Source organism: Natrix helvetica (assembly GCF_964273705.1).
Source record: "Natrix helvetica genome assembly, chromosome: 3".
NCBI classification, from domain to species: Eukaryota; Metazoa; Chordata; class Lepidosauria; order Squamata; family Natricidae; genus Natrix; species Natrix helvetica.
This window is the reverse complement of record NC_138549.1, coordinates 68,501,651-68,522,688: the sequence shown is the minus strand read 5'-3', so window position 1 is coordinate 68,522,688 and position 21,038 is coordinate 68,501,651. Positions and strand designations below refer to the sequence as shown.

The window sequence follows — 21,038 nt, the reverse complement described above, 5'->3', positions numbered from 1 at the left end:
TTCCGGCGGGAACAGAGGTTTAATCCTATTGGTCGAAGGGTCTGACAGCTCCCTATAAAAGGGCTGCTGTCAGATTCAACCTTCGCTGGATTGTTCTTACTTGTTGTACTTTAATAAAGAGTTGTTGTTGCCTTTAGCCTTGTGTGCCTTTCCATTACCTGATCTAACACAGAGGAACTGCTTAGAATGGGTATGTAAAGGTCAACCTCATTTCCCAAAGAAAAGGAACACACCATTTTTCTACATTTTGTTGGAATGATCTGGGCATGTTCTCACTCACCTCCAGTCAATTAGAGTAATTTTGAAGCATCTCAGCCTGATGATTATAGGGAACGCTGCAGCAGCCTTCGTGTTTGCCAGCTTTTGCATTTACAATGCAAAGGAAGATGAGATAGTTTGATTCCACCCAAATTAAAGTACTTGGACATATTTGGAAGCAGAGTTGGTACTGTATATATATTTAGGGAAATAGTAACATGACTGAATTGAGCTAGATTCTTGATGACTTAATCTACATGTGTGTGTGGCTCTCTTGGCAAGCATTTAGAATTGGTTTGCCATAACTTCCTTCGGGCATTCTTTTTCAACTTTACAGCCTAGCCTGTAGGCTCAGGATTTCCAGGTGGCCTCCAATCCAAGTGCTAATCGGGTCTAAGCTTTTCAAGATCAGCCAAGGAAGTGTTTTTTTAAACTTGGAAGCTTGAAGATGTATGGACTTCAACTCCCAGAATTTCCTAGCCAGCCCATTTTTCCACCCTATAATTTATAAAATTTAAGAATAATCCAGTAACTTCATCCTCTTTTATTTCAGTTTTCAGAGTTCCACTGATTCTCAAGAGCAATTATTTGGATTTGCATAGTTACCAGCAATGCAAGAGTAAAGAAGAAAGCACACAATTCATTTAGACCAGTTTAGGGTTTAAGAGCTTTGGGCGACCCATCACTATCTCCACCACCACCAGTACACAAATTTCTCCAAAGCCCCTTTATTGTCCTATTTAATAAAGGAAAAAATGGTAAACTATTTTTAATTTTTAAAAAATGTCCTTTTAATAATTTATAATATAATTTGAATGAAATTTTGATTTAACATTTGATCTTTTTTAGTTTTTGTCTTGCTTGTCTTTATCTATCTGTTGAAGCACAATGCAACTTAGTGCTGAAGGCTAACCCTTTATCTGAAAAAAAATTCTCTGTCTTAGCCTCACCTTTTCCAAAAGTAATACCTTCTTAAAACATATGGCACCTGAGTCTCAGCTCTTGCTATACCAATAATAATAATTACGTTCCTCCCCACATTTCTGCTTTGATGAAAAGCAGAAATCCTTACTTGAGGATTATTTACTTGAGGAAACCCTACATAGCTGCATCATAGCTATATCTACCCCTATGTCATAGCCTCTTTACATCGAAAGCCAACTTGATGGTGACATCACACAAGACCTCCCACAGCTCCTAGTTCAGGGCTGCTGATTCCTAACTCTAATTTTATGTAATTAATGCTTAGATGTTTTCCTTAATCTTTTGAGTTGTCTGACAGCTTCCTCAGCCTTAAGTTTCTGATGGTGGTTCAGACAGGGTGATGTTTTGTGGTTGCTCATGGCTGGGAGAATCAGGAAAGGCACCGCTATAGGACTGTGCGTAAGATCATCCGCTTTTGATTTGGACTGTCAGTTTGGCAAGCGAGGCCTGGCATCAGAATGCTAAGGCAGCAGAGATGGAGAGTATCAAAGAGCTTCAAAGTGTCTCCACAGCAAATGAAAAGTGAAAATGTTATTAGCAATTCCAGGGACAAAGAAAGCAATTGGGAGATGACAACAATGTTGAATCCAATGATAAAATATGAACAAGAAGGCATGGAAGCAAGAGGAGAGACCTCTAGGTTTCAGAATTAGAAATCAGGAACTAATTCCAATCTGAATGAAACCATTTCATAGGACTAGCACTCCCAGAAGACGGAATAGTCTGCCTTCTACCCCAAAAACTATTATCTGAGTGATGATGAAAAGCTGATTTGAAATTCAAAATCAAGAGATCTGAATTTGAGACTCTCACCGTTATTGTTCTTCTGGACTTTTCTTTCCCTCCTCACAAAAGGTGATCAGATGCCTCGGGATAGTGCAATTGTCATAAATATGAGTCAGTTGCCAAGCATCTGAACTTGAATCATGTGACCATGGGATTGCGGCAATGGTCGTAAGTGTGAAAAATAGTCATAAAATAGTCATTCAGTGCCATTGTAACTTCAAACAGTCGTTAAACTGTTATAAGTCGAGGGCTACCTGTATAATACAAACGAAAGTGATAATTTGTTGCAAGAAAGATTGTTTGATCATAGTGGTTTGGCTATTTATAAATACACTTTGTCCCCACATTTTACCCTTTTCCTCAACGCATACCTGTACATTACACACAGTTGATTGGAGCAGCCAGCAACTGAAGTTTCATGACTTACTAATTTCCCAAAATGAATTATTTTTTTAAGAGGGAATCAACTGATTGACTACGAGATTAATTGAGACATGAATCCCCAAACTCAAGTCAACTGCCAAGACAACTGAAGCTCATGCTTGATAGGGGCAAACTGGAACCTGTTGAGAAAAGGGAGGAAGAACCTACTATGATTTAAGTGGCATTTAGGATGTACCTAAATAAGCAGATAGCTGTTCACATTTACTATCGTACACGTAAGCCCCCACTTCCATATGTGGCATTTCTTCGGAATAACTCTCACCACTTAATTCCAAATTTGCAGTGATAATTAATTGTGAAAGCAAACTGGAACCACCAGTGCCTCCTCTACTCTCTTAAAAAAACCTTCTTTAGTAATTCAGGTTAATTTTATTAGCAATGTTTAAGTAGGTGGTCAGATTTTTCTGTGGTCCAAATTGAGAAGAACACTTTCTTTTTTCTCCCAGTAGAAAACTTCCAGTGCAGGCTCTTAGGGTTCCTCGGGGACAACTCTCCAGAAGGCATTATCAAAGAGTGATCTTCTTCAGCTCCAATTGATTTTGCAGGTCTCTTGTGGAAAAGCTCTTTCCTCAACAAGTCACCAGGCACAATGCCTCCATGGCTATTTTGGCTTTGGATGCTAATATAGTTATGAATCACCTAGAATAGAATGGAATGTTTTATTTGGCCAAGTGTGGTTAGACACACAAGCAATCTGTCTCTGATATGGAAACACTCTGTGTACCTACCAAGAAAGTCAACATCTTGGAGAAAGTATATATGTTTTACAAGTCCAAAATTAGCAGGTTACAGCTAGTCTTGAGCCATTGGTCTCTTGCAGCCAGACAAGCCAAAAGCAAGAGCAGTGGTGGGATACGACCGGTACACCCCGGTATGGGCATACCTGTACCTGCTGGGAGCACCAGGTACCCTTCCAGTACGGTGCTCTGGAGGGCCCACCCGCCCTCCTTACCTGTATTTGAGCTAATCAGGGCTTTCGCGCACGCGAGCAGCTGGAGCTGACTCATATTTATGACGATTGCACTATCCCGAGGCATCTGATCACCTCTTGTGACATTCTGACAAGCAAAGTCAATAGGGAAGCCAGATTCACATCTTACTAATTGAAGAACTGCATTGATTTGCTTATCAATTAGGGCAAAAAATGTCATAAAATGAGGCAAAACTCACTTAACAAATAGCTCACTTAGGAACAGAAATTTTGGGCTCAATTGTGGTTTATAAATCAAGGACCATCTAATTCCTTGGTTTATCCTGACTGCCTTTCTCCCCAAGAGACAGCTAAGGCAGATTAAAATTTCACATAACTGTTGTATTTAGTCCTGGGCAAGAACTTCAGATGTATCTTGAGGAATATTTAGATCACCAAATACCCTCAAAACTATTGGGAAGAGAAATTCCAGCAACAGTTGGTCAGTTAGTTAGAACTTGTAGTATTTTCTGCTAATTGGCTTTAGCTTCAGCATTCAGAATTTATCTACATATTTACTACACATTCACAATTTCTTTAATTTAGTTTACAGCTTATTTCTTGGCCATCCTTTAGTTAGGAGTGATAAGGGGGGGGGGGGATGTGGTTAGCAAAAGTTTGTTTTTCAAAGTCTGCAGGCTGATTGAGAAAGATAATGTCTTTAAGTGCAGAGAAAACATTCTGAAATTCTGCTTTTTTCTTATTTGATCTATAGCTCTTTCATTTTATAGGATTCTCTACATGAAGTTCTATTTCCCTGGGTAAAGATTATCTAAGACTAGTTGCTTATCCAAGTGGCAGACTAGGTATTATATATACGTTGTACCTCAGTGATATGGCTAGATGAAACTTTAAAACAGTTATCCATATAGCCCACTTCTTTTAATAGTAGTGAGATGAATTCAGATACTGTGATTTTCACAGCCAATTCTGGCTGACAAGTGGTTATAAACAAAAGGTTGGGCAAAGTTGTGAACCCAATAAAAAAGAATATTTTAGTTCAGAATTGAACTCTTGAGTCCTTGGTGCTCTCTGAACTCCATTGTTTGCTTACAGATTTTCATTAGTCAACTAGGTAATATCATCAGGGCTAGTGAGTGATGGGTTTGCTTCCTGTTTATATACAGTAACTTGCCTCATTAATGTGGGTGGAGGTGTGGTGTTCCTGATAGTATTTTGATTAGGTTATTGTTTCTTGTTTATTTGTCTGGTGTTAATTCCTGCTTATCTGGGTGTTGCCTACTGGGGAGGGAGTGCTTCTGGTTTTCTTCTTAGCTTTTTAATTGTCTCCTTTGAATGGTGCGTAAATGTGATTTACAACTATGTTTTTGTCTCTAGATGATAAAAGATGTGAACCCCTGGCTCTGTCTCAAAACTCAATATTGTAATGACCGCTAAGACCACCCTTAGTCAGGCCATCCCAAACTTGAACTGAGGCAGGCTGCACATACTCCCTCCCCCCACCAAAAATGTTTAACCAAATGAAAATATTGCTGCTTGTGTTTAAGATTATTAACATAGGTGGATGTCTCCAACAATGTTAAACATTGAATTATTCTCACTATGGCAAATTGGAACTATTTGCAAGCATTGCTAAAATACATTTCACAGTGACATTATCTAGGCATCAATGACTACTTCTCCACTCATATAAATTAGCCTCAGGGATTCCTTTCTTAAGCTTAGGTTGAAGTCAAATTCTATTGCTGCAGGGCTGTGGCAGATAAAAGAGAAGACACACCCTGCTGCTCAATTCCAGTGATCAAGCAATATGAAACATCCTTGGCGAGACTAAGGCTGAGTTGTCAAACAAGGCAGGAAAGTAAAGTCTCATTTGGTCTTGCCCTGTCTACTTCCTCTCTAGAGAAGCACTCTCCCCAGTGAGGGTCAAAAGTCCTTGTGTAAACTGTCTGTATAATTCTTTTTCTTTCTAATGCTTTTCCTGCAAATACAGGGTGCACTTTTTTCAGATCAACCAAGTGTTGATCCATTGGTTGTGATAGAAATTGACTGACTGACTTGTCACCTGAGCCTGATGTTCTGGGCTGAGAGAATGACTGGCCCAAAGTCAGTCCACCATTTATTATGTCTAAGGCAGGATTTAGAATTCACAATCTCCTGGTTTCTAGCCTGGTGCTTTAACCTCTAGAACAGGGGTGCCAAACTCCTGGCCCATAGGCTGGATGCATCACATGCTGTTAAAGTGACCAATTTGATTGCCTAAGTCTGCAAGATGTCTGAAACACAGATGGTCAAAATCAAAATTATTATCTTTTGCCATTTGGAAATAGGAAGCATTAAAAATTTCTCTAACTAGTTTAGAAGATTATTCTTGTGGTTATTTTTTTAAAAAGTAATTGCCTAGTTTAGTCCACAGATGAAAGAAAGACACAACAAGGAAGCCTCCATTGCCTTCCAACATCAGTATGCTTCCATTGCCTTCTGGTCATTGAAAGCGTATTAAATGTGAAACACTGAACTTTGCAGCATTTTCCATCAGTGGAAACCAAATTCCACCAGGGGAATTCCTTTAACTACATTCTAGCAATTCCCAGAGATTTCTGTCAATTCTGTGAACTCTTTAGTTGCTGACAGTTTCTTTAATTAGTTGCCTAATAATCAGTCATTTGAGTCATCAACTATGAATTCACAGATAAAGGTTATTAGTTGCACTGAGTCCCAAACAGAGCTTCCTAAAGCTTATAAAATTATTTGGCGTGTACCTGACTCCCCTGTATATGATGTTGCTAGGAATGATTCATTCCAAACCCTTTCAGTTCCTAAAATTAACACAGTGGATCGAAAGGATCAGTGAGGTCACAAGACCCAGCAAAATAGGCGGGTGGGTTATGAATTCACAAATGACCAAAGAACTGCAGTTATAATAACCATTATATATTGTGATTAATGAATAAATCACTTGTTTCTTACCTGAGAAAGTTGGTTCAATATAAAGTGACAGAAGAGGACAGGCCAGCTGGAGCTTCAGAATTAATAGTAGTAGAAAAATACTTGGAAGAGCGAGCTCATGATGTTGCCATCTCTCTTGTGTGAAGAGAGTGCAGAACAAAGAGGACAAGGCTCTTTAGCAAGCTCATATCACAGTTGAATGATGGGCACCAGAGGTAGTATTCAGCCAGTTTGGACCGGTTCGGGTGAACCAGTAGCTCTAACTATCAGCTGACCCCGCTCATCCACCCCTGCTCTATCCTGACTTTATTTCCTGCTTTCTAGCTCATCTCAATTGCGTGGCACAGCTGTTTTATTTATCATTGCTGACTTGGAAAGTAAGCAGCTGAGCTTCTAATTGCTCCATTTTCAAGTGCTGCATGCATGCAAAGTGCAAGCTCACTGAAGCGGTTGTTAAACTGGAAGTATCCCACCACTGGTGGTCACAATCCACTTGGAGCAATACAGGGGAAACAACATTCCATCAATGGGTCTTGATGGCCAGGAATAAACACTAGTCCCAGAAATATAGAGCTGAACAGTTTGAATAGAAAAGTGAGAGCACGACAGACATCCCAGATATGAAAACCTGATAGACAGAAGTTGGGAGAAAGTAGTATGTCTTGACTCAAGTAAAAGGCTGACATCAAACCTGACAGAAAGTATCTGGGCAAATAACTACACTCAGCTTCATTTTGAAAAAGACAGACCAAAACATGTAGGCATAGGAAGCCCTTGTGAAAACTTCCCACAAAGCCAACATAATCTGCTCTACCTCTTCCTGGAGGTGTTATTGAATTAAATTTTCCATACTGGAAGGAAGGAAAAAAGCAGGCCGTGAAGGGAAAACATATCCCTCATAGATGGAGAGGTCAGTTTGGGTCAGGAGTTGGGATGGAATCAGTGGTGGGATTCAAAAAATTTTACTACTAGTTCTGTGGGCGTGACTTCGTGGGCGTGGCAGGGGAAGGATACTGCAAAATCCCCATTCCCTCCCCACTCCAGGGGAAGGTTACTGCAAAATCCATTTGGGAGGCAGAAAATTGATGGGGGTGGGGCAAGTCAGAGGTGATATTTACCAGTTCTCCAAACTACTCAAAATTTCCGCTATCAATTCTCCAGTACTGGTCAGAACCTGCTGAATACCACCTCTGGATGGAATATCAGGGCAAACCACAGCAAGTGGGATATAGTCAAATCCCTAGCTGATCTTCACCAGGAATCTGATTACCAAGAGCAAAAACAACCAAGGACTTAAGAAGAAACCGCTAGGAGAGCTCTATTCACCTCCTATACAGAATCTGTTCTGTCAACAGCGATCAACCACCAACACATGTGTAAAAATTGGCGTTCCAAATGAACACTCAAGAATCCAGAATATGAGGGGTTACAAATATTCAGACTTTATTATAAATAAGAAATACTGTTTTATACAAAAACTGCCAAGTGTTGCATTTTTGTTGTTTTTGTTCACTGCTCCTAAAGCAGCAAGACCAGAGGTTGAAAGCAAAAAAAGGGGGGGAGTGAAGGCACATACAAGAGGTGCTCACAGATATGTGTGTGTGTGTGTGTGTGTGTGTTTTAAATGAGGGGAATTCTTCAGGTGGTGTTTCCTGTGGCACCTATTTGTATGTTTCTGTGAGTAGCTGTTGCCTTATTTTGTTATGCGAAGTAATAACTTGGACCTATACAAATGTGATAATGGCTATTATTAACACAGTATTTGTAATTAAGAGATTCCATATAAAGTCTCATTTATTTAAAAAATAAAACAAAATCTGTTACTTAAACCCAGTTTGTTTTTTCAGGAAAATATATATATATTTCTCTTTTTGGCAGGTGATACTGTTAGAATGCAGCCATATGAATGGCTTGGTCAAATGGAAACCGCTGGTGTCACTTAACTGCTTCATGTATGAATGCAAGGAGGATACAAGTAGAGTTTGGATGAACTGTTAGAATTGAAGACACTAGGAAAACATAAACTAAAGCCCAAGCTGAACTTTGATTTTTCTACACAAAGGTACATGTTGAAAACTGAGCTCAAGATTTGCTAGTGGGCCTACAGCAATAATCTCATCCTCAATATAATGGTGTGACTACGTATACCTGATACCAGTTTGAGAAATATACGAAGAGGTCATGTGCTTATAAACCATTCTTTATTTCCTTCTATGTAGAACTATGGTGTGCCTGGGAGGAAGGGATCTAGAATTCAACCTGTTCCCTGACATGATTGTCTTCATTGGGGGAGATTTATCTGTGAAAAGAAGAGCAATATTATATTTTCTACAGAAGCCTAGCAAGAAGCTCATAGCCATAACATCTGAATCAATTCAAATAGTTAATAGAAACCAACAAGACAATCCAGAGAAGCTTTGGAATTCAAGTGATATTTTGCTCCCACTATAAAAAGGGGAGACAAATCCAGATCTGCTTCCTATTTTGCACTATGTAGAATCTCAGCGGACAAAGTATCACTTAAAAGGGCCCAAAAATATGTTAGCACTTCATGATTGGTAGGGCCCCAAATCCTTTGGGCATCAGTGCTGGTTTTAGAAGACATGGGCAAGAAGTTGGCCCTCCAGGTAATATAAAAGGCAAATATATATATATATCTGAAGTTAGTATCACAGAACATATTAAAGGCCAATATGGGAATGCAATGGGGCAGGTCTGGACAGGAAATGCTTAATCACTGCCACCACCCCCTGCAAGGCACAACAAGAGGAAGGGTGTAAGTAGGGTGTTAATTATGAAGAAGTGAAGGGAACTATTCCCCTCTAGAAACAAGACCAATTATATTTACACAGGGGAAGAGGAGAGAGAAACACATGTCCTCACACAAATAGCCATGATCTGAAACAAAGACACAAAACCCCCACATTCACACAAAAATATAACTTTGAAATAATTAATAGCACCAGTGTGTGTCAGATAATAAAATTTCTTCCCCTCTACGCAAACGTACACAGTTGCATAGTGTTGAAGGCTTGGTACACACAGTTCTGAAAAGGTGGGGATGGGATGGGGTGGGTGGAAGCATCAGACCACACTAATGAGGAAACAACGGAGGGCTGACACAATTTCTTCTAGTTTAAGATGATGTATGAGAGATTATGGAGAAAACCACCTTCCACCTACAAAGCTTTCCCAAAGTGAAAAGGGGCAAAACTTCTAAACAGGACAGACATTCACACTGAGTTGCAAGCAACTCAGCTGGTCAATACTGCAACTTCTAAACATTTGTCCCTAGAATGAGGCCTGACCATTTTTTCTTGTTTTGCCGGGGGGAAAAAGAGGGAGCCTAAACTTTATTGGGATTCAGTACTTTCAGGCAAAAGACATACTCTTCATGGCAAAACCATCTCTCATTTGATATAAAGAGAACTGCCAAAATCCTTTGGGCTTGTTTTGACCAGATAAAGTTATAACAGCTTCATATTTTGGAGGGAAACATGGCAGATAACGTTCTTTCTGAATAAATTGCTTCCCCCTCCCCCAAACGCAAATAGAAATGTTAAAATCTCTTTTTTTCATTTTTAAGAGAGAGAGAGAAAAAAAATCTGTCCATCTTAATCCAGGGACAGGAACAATTCTGGCCAGAAGCAGTTTTTTTTCCAATTAAAACTGAAGCACCTGACTTTATCCTTACAGGCCCAAATGCATGCTTGCTTTACAGGCCAAGCTTTAGCACCATGGAAAACTAATATACCACTCCTTCCTCACGACTCTTTAAAAGCATTTCTGAGAACTGTCTCAGAAACAAGATATACATATACATATTGCACACTAGAAAGGTTAAAAGCTGGCAGCTGGCTACCAAAACGTCGAGTGGCTACTAGTTTAAGAATAAGCCCTTTCTCCTTCTTTGGGGAGAATGCAGATTCTGAAATCCACCTGCATTTCTCGGAATGGGTGGTTATCCTGACCATTGCTATTTAATACTTTGGTAGCCAAACTATTTCCTTCATAGATCAACAACAATTTGCAGGAGGGCAGGAGATACAGGAATGGAAAAGGGAATGAAAAAAAAGAGCCTGTGTTTGTGCCCTCCCTTACTTCAGTTCTCGGTACAAAGTCCATCATGCTGTAAATTAAAATTTCTGAGAAAAAGAATGTAGAGTGTTTGAGCAAAGTAGCGTATAGAGTGTATGTCTTGATAACTTTCTGATGCCCCAAGGCTGGTAATTAAATTGCTTTTAGTTCATATAAACTTGCATTTCCCCTCCCAACCCCCGAACTAGGAAAGAATGAACAACCGAACTGTGTGGGAGATGAGGTCAAGGTCCTGAAGAACATCATCTAGGAATTAAGGCACTCCACAGCCAAAACTGTTTCACCAGTCATTGAGGGAATGCCCCCCCTGCCCTTGGCACACCCTTAGGGTTTTTCAATGGATGGGGTATTGAAACAGCCACTTGGCAAGGTCTTCTTGATGTCCTCTAGATTGTTAATGTCTTTCAAAATGGTGTTGATGTCCCTGTTGTATTCATTGATGGCACTAGCTTGCTTTTCAGCTGCTCTCTCAAGTTCAGATACTTTCCGGTCTAGATCACTATCCTTCATCTGATTTTTTGCAGCATTTAAAGTATCTTCAATGGAGCTAAGCTGACTCTGGTCCACAGGTTCCACTCGTGCTACAGAGATAGAAAAGTAAAAAGTTAGGAAGTCCCCTCAATCTACTACAAAAAGTTATTTCTGATTACCAGATTGGAGAAAAAGACTGAATCTCTAATGACTGTATAACATTGAACGGCCTTTTGCCATTGTTGTTGTTGTTGTGTTTTTTAGAAGAAACAATTAAGATCACCCTAGCTTGCTAAGCTACATTAGAAGGGAACATTTTCTTTAACTTTGCATTCCAATTGTGAATTCTCAGCTGGGGGGGGGGGGGGGGGGAAATCTGTGAATCAAAATATAGTGATATTTGTACTGGACCACAAAATCACTCAATTCGAAGCTTTTTTTTTTAATTCCTCCTCAGAAATTCAAATGTTGTAGATATTGTGAATATTTTATATTACCAACTGATGCTTATTTAATTTGTGCTTTAGCATCTCTTTTTCTAGCTACATGTGTATGTATATTTTTCTTCTTACATGAACCTATGCTCACTACCAACATTTCACCATTAAGGTTTCTCTCTCGTTTTTTTCTTTTAACGATCCTATAATCCCTTGCATTGGGGTGGAGTTGGGTTGACTGAATGGAGCTAAGCATTTACTGGCTGTATGCCCTTCCTGACGCCTATGCGGAGTTCGCAGCAGATAATAGCTCACTGTGCCCAGAGAGAGAAATATCTGTTGCTACTTAGGATTGAACTCACAGCCTCCTGATTGTGAGGAGACAGCTTCACCTCTAGGCCCCTGTGCCACTCCCTCAAGTTTCTCTCTCATATTATACTTTAATTTTGCAGAACAGCCATCAGTCCAAGCTGAAACACCTAAGATCACAGACATTTGCAGAATACCGGAAGCTATGCAGCAAACTATACTATTGTATTACCTTCTCTGTATTATCTTGAGATACTTGGGAGGAATTTCTCTATCCAACCCTACATTTTATTGCTCTGACCTTTTAGATTCTATTGTAGGATGTTTGAAATTTTGGAGAAATAGTCAGTTCTGTTTAGGATTTTAAAAATTTAAAGAATTCTTGAAAGCTTGTGATACTCAAATAAAACTTATTTTTCTCTCTCTAGAAAATCAGATCAAAATATATAAGAAATGAAATATATGGTCCAGAGTTTCACAAAACTAGATTGCTAGATTGTTCTGTGAAGAGTTGCTATGTAAGCAAAAGCAAATGAAAGTTCTCCCCGGCTCATAAAAAAAGTTTTGTATTTTCTGGATTCTGGCCAGGGAAATCTCTGCTAAACAATGAGATTGAAAGCAGGGGAAAAGAGGTGTGAGGGCTGGACTATCAACATAGGAGGAAGAGGACCTCCACAGATAATGTTTGATTTACATGCCAATGTAGAAAGACAAAAAATAAGCACAAATATTTAAAAAGCCCAATACATGAATAATTCAGCAATGGCCATCAAAAGTGCTTCTGTATTTCATCTAAGAAATTAATATGCCAGCATCAAGTATAGTGTCAATTTTATGGACATAACTATAGGTCTACTACTCACATCATTTTTTTATTTTTTTCATTAGCCTATATAGCCTCCTTTCCAAATATGATAATAGAATACATGAAGACTGTTGCTTATATTTTAATTAATCAGAAATTTAGATTGCAAATGACATACTGTCTACTTGATAGTTCTGGAGTTGTCTATTTATGTATCTTCATTTAAATCACTACAACCCATTCTAGATCTGTGTATGTTAGTATTTCAAATAGGTTCACGAGATGTTTAGATCAACTTCCAAGATTAACATAGCCATACATACCAATGTTACTGCTGAAAGAGCAGAGGTAATCCTCTGTTGAGAAATACCTATCCTCCATCTTTCACAAACAATATATCCTCCAAATATTTAGACTATAATTTCAAACACTGTTTGCCACATAGCCTTTCTAGCTAAGATTAATTAGTTGCAGATCAAAAAACCTTGAAGAATAGCCAAAGGCAATAACCTGACTCATTTAGGGCAGGGTTTTCTAGCAAATCATCAGCTGAAAGGAAATATATATATATATATATAAATATACCTAATTTTTCAAGAAGTTCGTTGATCATATTCAGCAAATTGTTCACAGAGCTCTTTGCCTTCTTTGCATTATCTTCTGCTTCCTGAGCTGCTTGTGTAGCCTGTAACATTAAATGTAAAGTATGCATTTTATACAGTGACTCATGGGTGAACACATGTGGAATGATGCCATGTCCTACTACCAAACTTAAGAGAATGAATTGGGATGCCCACTTCTACAAATGCCCTGTTAAAATCACTGAATAATGATCACACCAATATCAATTTTCTTTCATTGATACTTGATGTCATGTCATTTCCATAGGATGGCAAATGTCATCAGGAACAAGGTAGTCAAAGGAGGAATATTAAGTGATTTCAGTGGTAAGAAGAGTTTTGCAAACTTATGACAAGAAACATACAGTATGTACTTTTACCTAGTTAAAAAGATTGGGAATAGCACACTGTGTTCTCTATAATGGGTGAGAATCTTAAACAACCAAATGGTTTTTTTTAAGCAATCATAATTACTTACCATTCCTGCCATCATCATATCTTGATCAGCACTTTGTTGCTTCTTGTTTAACTCTTTCTCTGCTTCTGTCAATTGTTTTAGCATGTCATCAACTTCTTTGTCCAAGTCGGTAACCGTCTTAAAGGTGTTGTCTGCAATCTCCTTTGTGGCACTAGCACTCTATAATTGGCAGAAATCAAATTATTGAAGATATTGGAACACATTCCAATATTAGAAAATTAGGCACCCTTATTTCAACAGAGATCCATGTGCATTTGCATTTAATGGGTTCCTTAATTTAACAGTCTTATTAATGCCACAAGAACATTTATGAAAGATCTCAAGCTCTTTAGTTCAGGCAATCCAAAATTGCCAGCAACTGTGACATTTCATCACAACAATCCTCTTGACTCATTTGTGAATCTTGAAAGTATCGGGTCAGAGCATCTTGCAGTAATCTTTGCCTTACACGTGGTGACTTGACCTACAGGCTACTGAAATTTTCTTAATTGCTCAGTTGAAATGGCTGGGCTACATATGTTGTTCCCTTCCCATCTCCTAGAAGAGCTAGGCAACAGTCTTGCTAATAGGCTTTGCATTCTCCAAGAGAACTGTAGAGGACTGGGTTCATAGACAACACAATTTTGCCCAGGATTGAGGAAGACACTCTTTTTTGAATGACTCAGAAATCTCCTACTAATATATATATTTTCCCTCGACTTACATTATTTACAGACGTAGCAATTCTCTCAGCATCATCAGCTTTGTTTTTTGCTTCTCTGGCATCTGCAGCAGCATTGCCTAGTGTCAGTTCTGCTTGGCGGGTCTTACTGTTTGCATCCATAATGGTCTGGGTAATGGCAGGAATTTTCCTGAGAGCTTCCTCAGCAGCAGTCTTGTTATCATTCACACGCTTATCAAAGTCTGAAACCAAGGGAAAAGAGAAGTGCAGCTACAGTAGACCATACAAAAATCTGTTCAGACAACTTTTCAGCCCAATGGCAGTCAGATTAACCCCACTGGCAGTTTGCAAAAGCAAAGATGAAAATCATAGTATTATTTATGATTAGTCTCAGGATGTTATAATCATCCCTATTTGTTACTATTCAACACTTTATTTCAATACTGAAATAAAGGTAAAGGTTTCCCCTTTCAAGTTGTTTCCAACTCTAGGGGATGGTACTTATCCCTGTTTCTTAATCGAGGGAGCCAATGTTGTCCGAAGAAATTTCTATGGTCATTTGGCCATCATGATTTTCCCTACAGTATATTCTATAGGAACCCCCCCCCCTCCAATGTGAGATGAACATTGTACTTAAGTTTTACAAACTGCTTTGTTTTACACTTGTTCCTAAATAATAATTTATATATAGCTATAATTCTGAAGGAATTAGTTGGCTTGTGTCTGAAATGCATGGTGGAAACTTGCATCGGATGATTGTAACATCCAACTTCACATTGTCTGCATTTGCCTTGCCCTACAGATGATTTAGAACAGAGTTCCCATCAGCCCAACCAATGATCTGAGATGATGAGAACTGTGACCCGAAATTTTGGAAGAATGAAGGCATGGAAGGCTGCCTTATTCTTATTGACCGTGACTATTCACAGTTTGAAATAGAAGATGTCTTTCTTATTACTATTTGGAGATGCTGAGAGTTGAGCCTGGGAACATCTCCATACAAAATACATACTCCAACACTGAGCTGCAATTCCTGGAAAACAACGGGGGTCCACATGGTTGCTTATTCTTCCTTTAAAAAAATAATAATCTGGAAACACGTGAAGCAAGGAAATGAGTTTTTCAATGTTGCAAGCATTTACCTTTATTTCCAAGAATAAGTATAGGTTGCACGTGAGCTGCCCAGGCATTTTTAGAAAAAAAATAGTTTTTATTTTGAGACATTCTAAGGCATCGTATTTTTCAGAGTATAAGACGCACCTTCCCCCCCCCCCCAAAGAGGGTGAAAATCTGGGTGCGTCTTATACACTGAATACAACATTTTTGGCCTATCCAAACCCCGTCCGCTTTGCAAAAATGGATGTGCAGAGGGTTTGGGAGGCTTGCAAAGTGCTCCTGGGGGCTGGGAGGGGCCAAAATTGAGGAAGAAATGGTCAGTATTTGCTCATTTTTGTCCCTTTTTGATCTTTTTTTTGTGTTGTTGCAAAAACCGAGGTGTGCAAAGGGTTTGGGAGGCCTGCAGAGTGCAAAAACCTTTTAAAAAAATTTACCTCTTCAAAATCATGGTGCATCTTATACTCCGGTGTGTCTTATAGTCTGAAAAATATGGTACTTTTGTGTCTTGCCCAGTTTTTTCTTGCCTGTTATTGTTCAGTTTGCTATTTTGCGTTTCTATTAAAACTCTATTATAGATTTTTGTTTCTGATATGTACATCTCATTATCCATTTTTTTTTTTGCGGAGATAAATATGGTTTGGCATTGGGACTCAGAACCCACTTCTGCCTTGTGTTCAAGTCCTTGGTCAAGTCCTTGTTTCTGCGTCTCACTGATCCTTTTATAAAATAGGTTTTATAGCAAACAAATAATGACTTTTTTTTAAATTAAAAACACAGTCTTAGGATCTGGAGATTAGATCCTACATCTTCCTGACATTTGGCTTGGCTTGGAGAGAAATTATTTTCCTTTTAGTCTATTGTTTTTTTTTTTTTAAAGTCCATGTTTTATAATTGGTTGCACTGACTATGGCATGAGTATCACAAAGCTTGCAATATACTCCAAGTAAAAAGTCTTAAAGGATTTAGGAACCTCTGCCCTTTTCTGACTGCTGATTTCAATTACTAGTTCCTAGCCTTACTTCCCATTAAATTGTCCATTCCCATAAAATTGAATTCTGCCTTTCCCACAAAGTCAAACAAAACTGCCTTTTCAACAGAACACATTCTATCATAGAGGTAGAGATGGTAAGAACCAGAATAATAGACTTAGCAAGAAAACACCTTGATTTCTGTGCAAAGAGAAGTCTAGGCTGCCTACCTTTCAAATTGTTCAGGATCTCATTGGCCTCCCGGAGTGTGTTGCTTCCTTTCTTGGCAGCTTCTTCAGCCAAAGCTTTGGCAGCATCTGCTCGAGCCAAAAGCTGATCAGCAGTCTAAGCAAATACAAAATAAGTTATCATATGCTCCCTTCTGGTGTATCTGGTCAAATTCTAATGCTCAAATGGTGCAAGCACGAGAAAAGCAGTCTGTTCAAAAATGCAAGGTCATTTTCTAGATTTATTTCTATACTATATGCATCCCATACTATCAAAATGGGGCAGGGATAAAGACTTGCAAATGTAATTTACTGATATCGCACTTTCTTCCTCAACTTAATTTTCACCTGCAGAGGTAAGTCTAAAAGGTAAAATTTTATTATCCTTTATTTTAAAAAAAGACTAAGACTTGGATAAAAAGGGAGGGATTTTTCAAGAAAGTATAACTAGATGCAATAAAGGATAAAGTCTCTAAACTACCCAGAGCTCTAGACAATCATTATCATATGAAAAAATGCAGAATCACGTGGTATCATTCTAGTAGTTATAAAATGGAAATAAAACTGTGTTTAAAAACAAGTGCTAATGTACCACACAATGCAAACTTTATGTTGACAGACTCTGTATCTTCAAGAAAATAATCAAAGAGTACAGGGGTGGGTTCCTGCTGGTTCTAACCAGTTCGGTAGAAGAGTTTCCACAAATCCACTGTGCCAGTTAGAACCCGTTCCAGCTGTGGAGGAAGGGCGGATGGGCTTCTTCAGAGGACCCAAGGCAAGAGCAGCGTTGAAGCCTCTCTGAAGCAGCTGGAAAAGGTACGTGTGGGTCAGAGGGAGGGGGAGGAATTCAACCTTCATCCTCCTGGTACTGTACAGGGCTTTGGTCAAAGGCTGGAGGGAAGGACCCTGGCTCGCTTGTGCTCTCTCTCCCCAAGTGTAGTTTGATTGCCTTTTCAAACCTGTAATCAGTGAAGCTGGGCTGGATTTTTATACAGCTGATCCAGGGAAAGTGTGTGTACTACAACATGGCTCTTTGCCTGGCTTCCTGCCTCCTCCTGTGGTCTTCTCAGTGCTCGCTCATGCTCTCCCTCCCCAAGTGTAGTGACTTCCTCCCCAGGCCCCCATCCATTTCTCCCACACACACTTATACGAATAAAGCTATGTAAAAATCCAGCCCAGCTTCACTGATTACAAGTTTGAAAAGGCAATCAAACTACACTTGGGGAGAGAGAGCACATGTGAGCACTGAGGAGACCACAGGAGGAGGCAGGAAGCCAGGCAAAGAGCCATGCTGTAGCACACACACTTTCCCCCAGCCCCTTTCTTTTAAAAGGCTCGTATGGCTCCCCTCCGGCTTCTCTGCCTCTCCTCTCACCCCAGCCTACCAGCAGGAGGTGAATGGGTGGGCTTTATTGCATTCCAGGCATTTCCCACCCAGACAGCAGGCTGCATTTGCAATGGGGGACGTGTTTGGGGAAGGCAGCGGGAGGGGGGATGGCAGAGGAGCTGCTTTCAAGCCATTGGAAAAGATATCCAATCCAACTTGTAATCAGTGAAGCTGTGTGTGTGTGTGTGTGTGTGTGTGTGTTTGAGAGAGAGGGAGAGAGGGAAGGGGGTTAGAGAGATAATCCAATCCAACTTCTGTGTGTGTGTGTGTGTTTGAGGGGGGGGAGGGAGGGAGGAAGGAGGGGAAGGGAGAAAAAAAAGGAAGAAGGAAACTTCTTTCGCAAAGGAGAAAAACAAATGCTGTCGCTTTAAATCGGAACTGAGCATGCCTGGCTATGGAATTCTGGGAGTTGAAGTCCACAAGTCTTAATAACTTTAAATTGAAAAGGTGCAGGAAAGAACAAATTGGTTATATGGTTATATGTTATATGGTTTTATGTCTTTGAAGTTTTGGGTTTTGTGCAATATGAGCATTGTGTTTCTAAAAGGGTTTGGATGATTCCCTGCTTGTGAATGGAGCCAAACTTTCTCTAGGGTCATTATCTCATTATCTCTATCTGGCAGGCATGTAGAATGAGCCTCAGGCAGGTTTCTTTGTTAGCAGAAAGAAAGAAAAACAGCACAGCAATTTAGGGCTAGAAGGCTACTAGGAGGTCATCTAGTCCAACCCCCTGCTGCAGCAGGAAACCTTACATTCTTTGGATTATTTTGGTGCCTCTAACAGAGAGGAAAATTGCCAGAAAGGAGAAATAGTTTACTAGGACAAGGCTGCCATGCAGAGGAAGGTAGAGATAGTCCTTGACTTACGACTACAATTGAGCCCAAAATTTTGGTTGCTAAGCAAGAGCGTTGTTAAGTGAGCTTCACCACATTTTACCCAATCCATGACATCTCCTGATGAGTGACATCAAGTTGGCCACTCCCACCCAGTCACATGACTGCCAAGCCACTCCCACAAAATATCTACAGAATAGGTTGTAAAAAAATTTGAAACCCACCACTGAAAGAGTATAATGAATAACCATTCCAGTTCTGCAATATGTGTGGTAATTATGAGAGTGGATCATTTATTTACACACACACACACACACACACACACACACACACACACACACACACACACCATATCAGGGACAAGGATTTATGCTAGTTATAACTGACCTGCTGCTCTGTCTTGCCTTTCTCCAAAAGATTCTGAACTTCCAATTCTTTCTCTCTCATATCTTCTCTCAGATCTTCATAATTCTTTAGTTTGTCTTTAATGAGCAGTTCTAACTCCTGGGCTTCCTCCCTGATGTTCTTTGCCTCATTCTGAATTTGGAAAAAAGGCAGGAAGAAAAACAGCTTCAGTGAATTTGAGAAACCTAAACTGATATATCATCCTACACATTCAAGAGACTGTTCATAGAAAACTATCAGCTGATGAATTGGATCAAACACACCCCTTAAAAGAGATTCCAGACCTGATGCAAATCCCATTGTGCTCTCTGTAGCAACATCTTTGATTAATGGAATGCTGAAGATGCTGTCTTCAGGGATCTTCAAGAATCATAATCTTTTTCATCTGAACACATAATGCTCAATGAAATATTTAACTAAATATTTAATGGATAACCAGTGACTTTATTTTTAATTGTAAAAACTGATGCACAAATACTTGTAACCAAACGGCATGCTTGATGAAATTGAGGAAAGTTGTTTTTTCTCCCTGCTTTTGTTCTGTATGTGTTGTCTTGTTTTTTAAAGAAAAATAAATAAATAAATAATTTATTTTTTAAAAAAAGAATCGTAACCTTTTTCCACAATTTTTTTTGAAATGTTGCACAAAATAAATGGACTGGGGACTTGCCACTGTGCCCTATGCAGGTCGCCTCCTTCAAATCCTCCCCCTAATGTATTAAGATGAAAGGGAGGGTTTTGCAATGTTTTCATAAGGCCTCAAGATATAGCTTGGGTGCTGGTGTAAGCATGAGTAACCAAAATATAGCAGGTCCTATATAGTTGGTCCTAGGAAGTCTTAGGAGTAGAGACCTCAAAAAAAAAAGCTAAGTCATGGTTGAACCTGATTAGTAAGTGGAAAGAAGATCTTTAGATCCTGGAAATCCTAGACTGGGAAGTGAAAAAAATATTCTAGTATCAAGTCCTCAGCACATGACCATGGAAGCTAAATTCACACAGTGAATTTTAAGTCAGATTTAATGCTAAGAAAAAAGGGTTGGCTTATAGTGTTTTGGAAACTAGGTATGTATACTACAGCTCTCTTTTACTGGTTAGTACATTAAGACAGAGTAACTGAGCTATCTAATTGTTCTTTTCACAGAGTTCCTAATAGATAGATGCCTTGTTTAAGAGTTAAATCTGAAAAAAAATCCTTCTGGTCCTCATTTATTTTGTTTGAAAACGTTTCCATTTCCTAGATCCAAGAATGCTGATATACTCAAGAAAATGACATCTGCATTTTCAAGAAAAAGACATGGATGTGCCTGCATAATCATTACGAGGCTAGATGCATTGGAGAAAAACTTTACCTACTTGCCAAACTGTATCCATGTTAGATAGCTTTAAAATATTCTATTGTATATACTTTGATCTAAACTTGGGGTTATTCTGTCTTTTACATGATTTGTTTTAAAAAGCATTTCATAAATAATTCCTCAGCCGAAGTTAAACTGCAAGTATTGTCATCTACGATACTCCAGTAGAGTTTTCAAGATTTGATAACCATAATGTCTAAGTGCCTTCAGCAAGGAGCCCATCTCAAAATACCTCTAGCCCTGCAGTGTCTATGGATGGCAGAGTGGTGAGATTTGCGTAGATCTGTAGAGCTTTTTCTCCAGCTTCTTTTGCTTCTGCAGAGACCTTATTTGCTTGTTTTTCTAGGTCTCGGGCAATATTCTTTGCTTGGTTATACCTAAGAAACAAAAGTATCCCATTAGTGCTCTGTGTGGCTAATGGCCTAAGGCTGGAGTGAGAAAAGTCTTTGTAGCCAATGATCATTCTTGGCTATTTTGGGGGATGTTGAGATTTGCAACATGGATAGGATCATGTGT

General features: G+C 39.2%; 1 protein-coding gene across 1 annotated transcript in view; it reads right to left on the bottom strand.

Annotated features, from left to right (window-relative positions):
• Nucleotides 1-7,771: 7,771 nt before the first annotated feature.
• LAMC1 (laminin subunit gamma 1) overlaps nt 7,772-21,038 on the bottom strand; it is a 157,382-nt gene continuing 144,115 nt past the window's right edge. Inside the window, exons 22-28 of the mRNA XM_081948795.1 lie at nt 20,755-20,899; nt 19,150-19,299; nt 16,546-16,660; nt 14,274-14,473; nt 13,571-13,729; nt 13,058-13,157; nt 7,772-11,031 (exon numbers count right to left, since the gene is read on the bottom strand). Coding sequence (XP_081804921.1) covers nt 10,775-11,031; nt 13,058-13,157; nt 13,571-13,729; nt 14,274-14,473; nt 16,546-16,660; nt 19,150-19,299; nt 20,755-20,899 — 1,126 coding nt within the window. The 3' untranslated portion in view covers nt 7,772-10,774. The remainder of the gene's footprint in view (nt 11,032-13,057; nt 13,158-13,570; nt 13,730-14,273; nt 14,474-16,545; nt 16,661-19,149; nt 19,300-20,754; nt 20,900-21,038) is intronic.